Source organism: Lipotes vexillifer, unplaced genomic scaffold (genome assembly GCF_000442215.2).
Source record: "Lipotes vexillifer unplaced genomic scaffold, Lipotes_vexillifer_v1.1 scaffold1293, whole genome shotgun sequence".
Taxonomy (NCBI): Eukaryota; Metazoa; Chordata; class Mammalia; order Artiodactyla; family Lipotidae; genus Lipotes; species Lipotes vexillifer.
The window spans coordinates 1,899,608-1,909,058 of NW_006790911.1; the positions used below are offsets into that span (position 1 = coordinate 1,899,608).

Genomic DNA, 9,451 nt, shown 5'->3' on the forward strand with positions numbered 1-9,451 from the left:
AGATGATGCAGTTAGTAGATAAGAACCTTAACATGGCACTTATAAATATGCTCACATACTTATGAAAGCAAAGAAATGTATAAAAAGGATGAGGAGAAAAAAAGGAAAATTAAAAAAAGAATCATATAGAACTCAAAGAAAAGCGAAATATAATTTCTGAAATAAAAATATGCACTGGGTGGAATTAGCAGATTGGTCACTTCAGAAGAATAGATAGTGAACTTGCAAACATAGTATTAGAAAATATTAAATGAAGCACAAAGAGAAAAATAACTGAAAATGATAAAACAGAGCATGAATGACTTACAGAACAATACCAAGATATCTAACATACATATAATTAGAGTCCTAGAATAAAAGAAGAGGGGGATAGAAAAATATTTGCAGAAATGATGACCAAAATTTTCAAAATTTGATGAAATAATGAAACTACAGATCCAAGAAGCAAAATGTACTCCAGCAGAGTAAATATTAAAAAAAGAAAGAAACACAGGTATTAAATTGCTGAGAAACAGAGGTAAAGAGAAAATTGTGAACAACCAGAAAAAAAAAAAAAGGCACATGTTCAGAGGAACACAAATGAGAATTGTAGACACTATGCAAACCAGAAGATAATGGAGTAACATCTTCAAAATACTGACGTACATAGAAAGTTACAATTCCATATCTAGAGAAGATGTCCCTCAAAAATAAAGGTGAAATAAAGATCATTTTAGACAAAAACTGTGAGATTTCCTACCAGACTTGTACTATGACACATTTTAAAGGAAATGATCCTTTATACAGAAGGAGATGATACCATGAAAATTTGGATCTACACAAAAGAATAAAGAGTGCCAGAAATGGTATGTATGTGGACAGAATTTTAAAAATCAAAAGTTTAATTTACTTAAACATATTTACTCTTTAAAACAAAAATGATATTCATTGCATGGTTTGTAACATATTAGTGTAAGCACAGATATATAGATCAACAGAATAGAATACAGAATCTAGAAATAGACCCATGCATATGTGTTTAATAAATTTAGACAAAAGTGCAAGGGAAATTCATTGGGGAAAGGATATCTTTTTAACATATAGTGCAGGAACAATTGGATATCCATATGCAGAATAAACCTTTCCTTATGTTTACCTCACACTTATATAAAAATTGATTAAAAATGGATCATAGACCTTAATATACAAGCTAAAAGAAAAAACAAACAGATAAATAAATAAACATCTAGAATACAACATAGGAGAAAATTTCTGTCATCTTGGGTTAGGCAAAGATTTCTTAGAACACAAAAAGCATGAACCAAAAAAAAAAAGATATGTAAGACTTCTTCAAAATTAAAAACTTTCAAAATTAAAAGCTTTCATTAAAGTTTTCAGGAGACACTATTAAGAAATTGAAAAGGCAAGTCATAGACTAGGAGAAAATATGCATAAAATAGGTCCCTGACAAAGGACTTGTGTCAGAATGTATATTCTTACAACTGAATGATAAAACAATTAAAAATGAGCAAAAGAATTGAAAAGACAGTTTATCAAAAAAGACAGATGGCAAATAAGCACATGAAAAGATACTCATCATTATTTGTTATTAGGGAAATGCAAATTTAAACTAAAATGAGGTACCACTAACTGCCCAGTGGAATAGCTAAAATCGAAAGGGCTGAGCATAGGAGAAGTTAGGAAGGATATGGAATAACTGGAACTTTCATCTATCACTAATGGGTACACAATTGTTGGCAGCTTGAAAAACAGTTCATCAGTGTCTCATAAAGTTAAGAGATTTATATATGAGCTATCCATCTCACTCCTAGTTATTTACCCAAGAGAAGTTCTGTTCTGTAGGTACTGAGAAGGTTGTTAAGGGCAGAAGGCCTGGAGGCTTGCTTTCTGAAGATCATCCTCAGAGCCATAACTAGGCTGAGTAAGGACAGAGAGATTTGAATTATTGAGCATCACAATATCAGTAATGCTTTGGGGGAGCTTGACAAAATACAAATTCTGATTCAGTAGTTCTGAGATGGGACCCAGAAGTCAACATTTTAGTGTTGGTGACCTTGGATAACATCCTGAAAAAAGAAGAGTTAAAGAAAAGTAAATCAACCAGTAAGAAGACTATGAAAATAACATGGAATGCAGAAAGGATATTAACTAGGATTAGCTGTGGGGATATAACGTAAGGGTCAATCTTTGAAATTATTGAAAATATCTAACTACTAGAAATTGATCACTAACCCAGAAAATAAATATTACTGAAAATGATCCAGACGTTTGGACTCAGAGTTGCTGAGTAGTCATGATACCACTCAGATGGAAAACAGGGAAGAAAGCATTTATTTGAAAAACTTGAGATCGGGCTGGGACTTCTCTAAAAGCTTGCAGATGGAAACCCTTGACCATGCTCATTCAGGAGGTAAGCAGAAATGGATTTTGAAGACCTTGGCATAATAAAAAATGATACTTGAAGTTATGGAAGAAGGGGTTACATCACCAATGGAAAAATGCTTTTAAGAATGTGGTTTAAGGCCCCTTGGGGTCCACTTACCGCATTTTGAGTGAGCAGGGGATTATGAGTCAACAGCAGAAACTGAAAAGGTCAGTCAAGAAAGAGAAGCATAAATAGAAGAGTACAGTTTTCAGTGAACTCCCATAAGGGTTTCACAGATATAGGCATTGTAATTTTGTACATACTGGGGAAAAGTTGTTATGTGATTTAGCCAAGGTCAAGTGGATAATTTATATAAGCTGCCCAGATGTCAGGTAACTCTCCTGGCTGAAAGTTCAATGTTCTTTGCTTTAGGGAATGTTAAACACATATCAATGTACTAATGTCGAGTATGACACTATGAAATAATTAAAGCATATCAAATTTTAAAATAAGCAGGATTCTCTTTTTTCCATATACATGACTACTAAAATGATAATTACTTGTTTATGGTATTTTGTATTGCAGATGAGATTAGGCATGGCCTTGAATTTTTTCAGTGACTCTAAGGAAATTCTAAATAGAATGGGACTTGGCTTAATTTGTTGAGTTCTCTAGTTTAAAAGAGTGTTTTTAAATGAACGTATTCTAACTATTCCCCTGCCATTAGTATTCAGGAAACTAGGAAATGTATCCCCAGGAGAAGTAATTTTTAGTAGTTTTGTACTTGCAGATAATTCTGTGTGTTACTTTGAAGGATACTTGTATGAGTATATGAATTGGACAAATGGCAGAAAGGCAAGAAAACATTTTCTTTTCTTTTTCTTTTTTAAATATAGAACTAATGAAATAGATCTGCCTTGTGTTCAGAGTTTATGCTTTTTTACTATAATCTTACACTGATATTTTAAATTAATTGCTTTGCCTACCCTTACAATAATATTTAGTCAGCCTTTGTTCTTTCATTATTATAGTTGGAGCTAAGTAAGAAAAGGAAAAAGGCTTTCAGAACTCTGAGTCAATAGGCAGCTCAGAGAGACATGGTCACCTCCTTCCCTGATGCGTAACTTCCCTGGTATTATCTCAGTTGTAAGAACAGCAACATACAGATGTGTTGGGATTGTGTGACTACCGTAATCTCTTCAAGCTGATTTATTTTGATGGTAAAACACCTGGGTCTATATTGGTCTGCCTTTACCAAGTAATGCCAGTCAAGAAAATTAAGATTTTTTCCAGGTCATGATGGAAATTGCAATGGAATATTTTACTGTTTTCTAACAGAATACGATTCTATGCACAGGATCTGGGTGATCCAGACAGTTTCCAAGGAGTCAGATACATGTTTCAGTATACACACAAAGTTGAAGATCAGCTCTTATTGTGTTTAATATTTTGTGCATTATATTCAGCTACCCTCCCCCAAAATTCTAGGTTGTAAAACTGCAAGAATCTACTGTATTATCTCCCATGTCTTTGGTGCTAAATCAACCCAAATGAGATTTGAGTAAATTAAGAGGAAACTCTGTGTGTGTGTGCTATGGGAAGAAATAGTGGTGATTACAAGAACCATAGAAAATTTCATTGGGTTTGAATAGTATTCAGCTACATAGTAATTAGTGAGTGTTATGGAGACTGGAGCTGTAGTAGCAGGAAGTCAAAGAAGTCAAGCTGTTTTGCTCCAAAAATAAATCAAAAGAATTTATCAAGAAATTATCAAGAAGAAACTATCAAGAAAGAAATAGTTAGGTTAAGCTGAGTGGAAGTAAATTCACATTTTTAATATTTAAATTCACATTGACAGACACATCCATGCTGTCTGGAAAATTATGTAAACAGCATGTTCCCCCATTTTGCTGTAACTATACTGACTTGTACTGTCTAGCCAACTTTTTCATCCGTTCTTTTAATAAAAAGAGCTCTGCCTTATTTTTATTTTCTTAGTTATTATAAAAATAATTTCCAACCTCTTATTCTAATATAGCCTCTTTTTACCATATTTCTTGTCTACTTACCTTCAAAGTGCCTTCAATATGACTAACAGATTAAAAGAGAGTTTAAAACATCCATTAAAATTTCACAGCGCAGAGAGTTAACATCAGCAATTGCGGACACAATTAACTATGAGAGCTGGTAGATGTTCAGAACACATGGGGAGCCAGAGTTAGAGAAGAAGGGGAAGGACAGAAGGATCGGGGCTGAGGGTCATGGTGGATGGTGTGGAGTAAGGGGAGATACTGCTGAATTTGTTAGAAAACTTTGACTCTGTTCCCTTTGTGCTGCCAATCAGCAGTCTGCCCTAGAACAGATCATCACACTTTTTTCGTAGTTTTTTTTATCTGGTTAGTGAAGAGGTCCACTCAACTCCCTTCTAGCTCTAGAATTTCACGATCTTTGCAAAGATATAACTATGCAGATATGACAGGGTCTTATTAATTAGTTGCCTATTTTGCACTTGGTTCAACTGGTTTTCTGTAATTGTCCACACTCACAACAGGGAAATTCAGAGACAATTTAGTAACAATTATTGAGCATGGCACTGCTGACTACATATTGAGAGAGCACCAATAAATGATTACCTTGAGTTACAGCACTGGTGAAGACAGCATTATATTCAGGAGTGTCTCAGTAAATGATCTGTGATTCAAAATAATGCTATGGGTTAAAGGGCCCCTTCCCAACAGATTACAAAGCATAAATATGTTAACAATGTGGGTCAGTGCTTGAGTTACTTCTCTATTCTTTGAACAGATTGGTAGGCCACGTGTATGTTAAGTGTACTATAATACAGAAAATCAATTACTGCACCCTGCAGTGTATAACAGGGTGAAGCCATTAAACATTTCATCAGGAAATTGCAGAGTACAGCTGTAAAGTTCTTTATTGTTGGAAAGCCATCATTACTATAGTACTTACTAGGTATTTACCACCAGCTTGTAAAACCTACATGGCAAGTTGCATAGTAAGCTCGTTAACACTGAACATTACTGAAACCATTTGGTGGAGGAGACAGTTTAGAGGGTAGTAATGGGGAATAAAAGCCAAATGTTTTCATGGGGAAGACTGCCTGTGTCATCTCTACTGCTGAAATCTGTCCATGATGCTAAAAAGAAAAAAGGTCTCCTGCCTCTATTTTTTTTTTTTTTTTTGAAGAGATATGTCATTCTTTAGCCTTTAACTCTGTTTAAAATACAAGATAAACATAGTCTGATCACATTTTCTTTAAAGGTGTATTTGGAATTACTTGAAAGGCACGGCAGGGAGATGGTGTTCAGATGATAATCCCCAGTGAAATACATCTCCAAAGACAGGATCTGGAACTAAAAGAGAGTGGGCTGAGGAGACAGATGGTGTTTACAACGCATATAGAACCTCAGCATTAACTTTAGAATAGGACTCAAGGCCTTGGTGGAAACCCAAACCAAACTATTTTCCATTGATAAGTATGAATCATTTTCTCTCTCTGTTGCCTGCACTTTTCCACCATCCACACCACTTAAGTGACAGCAAATCTGCCACTGACCTTTTCAAAGCTCTGTGCTGAATCCCTGTCAATTTCTTTCCAGACAGAGCTTTTCGTACATGCCTTCAAGGATCAGCTGGTCAGAAGTGCCCTTTTAGCACTTTACACTGCCAGGCCAGGAGGTGTCCTTAATAAGCCGCCCTCTCCTAAGAACAGCACAGAGGAGAGCAGTTCCCAGGACCCACCCCCGCCGATGAGAAGGCAGGACTCCATACCGCATCATTCGGACTATGATGAGGAAGAGTGGGTAAGTTTTTAATTTTTTTTTTACATAGCCTGCTTCTCCGTGTCTAGTCCTGAAAAGTAAAGCAAGAATGTTAAAAAAAAAAAAAATCTCTGCTTTTTATGAAAACAAGTCGGAAAGCAGTCATAATACAGATTGTGGATAAATAGGTTACATTTTTTCCTCAGGGGCAAATGATAAAATGAAAATTTTATTCCTGATCACATTTAGTTGACGTGAAAACCTATTTGCTATCAAATAGCTTCTATATATAACATATACATTATATATATTTTATATACATATAATGCAGTCAAAGAATAAATATCTCCAAGAAATGTCATCAAAGCAAGGATGCCACAACTGCAAGACTATAATATCAATACTTTTCCTTATTTATTGCCAAGGTAATATAAACCATTAAAATTGTTTTTTAGAAAATGAGTCAGTAATCATCCATAATCTACTCCTTAGATGCAACAAGTATTTTCATTGGTGCAATCCAGCGTGTAAGTTCTGGACACACTTGAAAAAGTGTTAACATTTATATGGCAGTGGACACAAAGATCTCTTAAATTCTTCTTGTTCATGAGTTCTATTATTTTTTAAAAAAAGATGTAGGGCTTCCCTGGTGGCACAGTGGTTGAGAGTCCGCCTGCTGATGCAGGGGACACGGGTTCGTGCCCCGGTCCGGGAGGATCCCACGTGCCATGGAGCGACTGGGCCCGTGAGCCATGGCCGCTGAGCCTGCCGCGTCCGGAGCCTGTGCTCCGCAACGGGAGAGGCCACAACAGTGAGAGGCCCGCGTACGGCAAAAAAAAAAAAAAAAGATGTTGCTCCAGGTGGCTCTAAAATTGGCAGGAGAATGGCCACATAAAAGCATCTGAAAAAATAACTAGCAAAGACACATAAACCAAAGAAGCCAACATGGTGATAGGAACTGTAGATGGGCAGAATAAGACAGGAGAAAATCAAGGTTTCTCTCTCTGGATGAGAGGGAACAGTGTGTTTTTCCTGAATCAATGCATATTAATTATCCAAGAACCTTTTGAAGTGCATGCACATCACACACACACACACACACACACACACACACACACAGAGAGAGAGAGAGAGAGAGAGAGAGAGAGAAGGAAACGCTTTACTGTATCATATGTTAAACCAAGAAAATGCTGTAGTATGCTAGCTGTATTAGATGTTAAATAGTTAACGATTACTTTTCCTGCCACCCTAAATTTAAAAGTGTTTGGGTAGTAAATTATTTGAAAGGCTCAGGCCTCTCAAAAATATTGCTGTCTGAAGCGCTGTGAAGTGATACCTGCTCTTTCTTTTGATAAAATTTCTATCACAAGAAAGACAGAGCTGGGCTCCATGATGTAAATGCTGAATAAGTATTTGTTGTTGCTGATTAAGACTGCATTTCTCCCACTGCATCATTTTCAAAAGAGCAAATCTAATATTTCTTCCTTTTACCGTCACCTACTTCAATTCATAGCTCCAAGGCGTGCATACCTCTTAACCTCTCTGAAGTTCAATTTTTTTTCAACTGTAAAGTGAAAATAACAGCACCTGTTCTGTTTAGCTCTTAGTGTGTTCCTAAGATAAATGATTTACCTGTGTGATAATGCCCCATGACCTGGAAAAGCCCAGGCCAATGCATTGTATTACTTTAGTATTATTGCTGTATGTTTTCTTTTTTAAGATATGTAAATTATATAATCTTATTATGAGGATCAGTACTACTCCTTGAGATAAATGGGGAAAAGGGGTAGATCATAAATTCAGAATGTGAATTTGAAAGAGTTTGGGTAGATATAGAACTTGTATTTCATTTAAATAAACATACAGCAAACTTTTTGACAAATGATGGCCATTTTTTATTAAGTCGAGGGAGAGTTTTGGAACTGGGTATCTTTTGTTTTCATAATTTTCACCTTATTGTGTTATGCAAACACACTCCCACACCTCACCCTCCTCCTGTGGCTCCAGTTGCCCCTCTCCTTCCCTCCCTCCTTTTAGATAACTTTTGAGAACTCCTATATCCACAGGTGCTCCAAAAGGGAATATAAGTCAGATCATTAGGTCCTAGAGCTCAGAGTCTAGTGGTAGATAAAAATATGTTAATAAATAGTTAAAATGTTGTGATAGGGATGGAGAGGGACAGGTGGAAAAAGGTTGACTCTGCTAATGTGACTTCAGATCAACATTTTAAATACAGAAACTTTTTATGATGGGAAAAGAGGGAGAGAGTAGGAAACATGGTGAGTTGAGGTCTATGGTGAGGCATTTGGTGCAGTGGGTGTTACTGAGCCTTGTTCTGCCTGGGTCACTGTGCCGCGTGCTGGGGAAACATAGGTGACCCGCCCATGGCTGCGAGGGCTCCATGACCTATTCAGGGCTCTATAGACACCAATGGCAATGACAGTGCAATTTAGGATTATACACAGGATGAAGTGGGAGTCTGGTGGTCAGGATGGGATCTCCAGAAGTAATTCCTGAGATATAAATGTGAATAGAAGTTAACAGTATGAGAAAGAAGATGAGGTGACCCTTTAGACAGGAACACTTTTAGCTGACATAGGTCGTGTGTGTGTGTGTGTGTGTGTGTGTGTGTGTGTGTGTGTGTGTGTGTTAGTTGCTTACTTGTTTTGTTTTAAAGGTCGTGAAATTGACTGTGTTTATTACTCCAAAGGCCACGTAAGAGGCTAAGAGACTGAGAGGCTATTACTGATAGGACAAGGTCCTTGCAAAGAAGAGAAGATGATCAATTCAAGCAGGCAGGTGGAGGATGAGTCCTGGGCAGAAGTGTGCTCCTCAGCTGAGACTGCAGGGAAGGTGTAAAAATGGATTTTACTTTTGTGAGGGTGCATGGGCCTGGATGGCTTCTTTGTTCTTTGCTTGAAATATTTTTCTCCAGGTTTATTGAGCTAACTGACATATAACACTGCATTAGTGTAAGGTGTACAACAAAATGATTTTATACGTATATATAATCACCACAATATATTTAAACATCCATCACCTCATAGGATTACAATTTTCTTTTCTTAGGATGAAAACTTTGAGACCCGTTCTCTTAGCAATTTTCAAATATACAGTACAGTGTTGTTGACTATAGTCACCATGTTGTACATTACATCCCTAGCACTTATTTATCTCATAACTGGAAGTTTGTACCTTTTGACGCCCTTCACCCATTTTGTCTCCCCCTCCTCAGCTCTGGCAACAACCGATCTATTCTCTGTTTCTATGAGTTTGTATTTTTTTTTTTTTTTTTTTTTTTTTT

The 9,451-nt window shown here is 36.4% G+C and overlaps 1 protein-coding gene across 1 annotated transcript in view; it reads left to right on the top strand.

Annotated features, from left to right (window-relative positions):
• Positions 1-9,451, top strand: part of INPP4B (inositol polyphosphate-4-phosphatase type II B) — a 352,372-nt gene that overhangs the window by 230,902 nt on the left and 112,019 nt on the right. Inside the window, exon 14 of the mRNA XM_007464000.1 lies at positions 5,986-6,189. Coding sequence (XP_007464062.1) covers positions 5,986-6,189 — 204 coding nt within the window. The remainder of the gene's footprint in view (positions 1-5,985; positions 6,190-9,451) is intronic.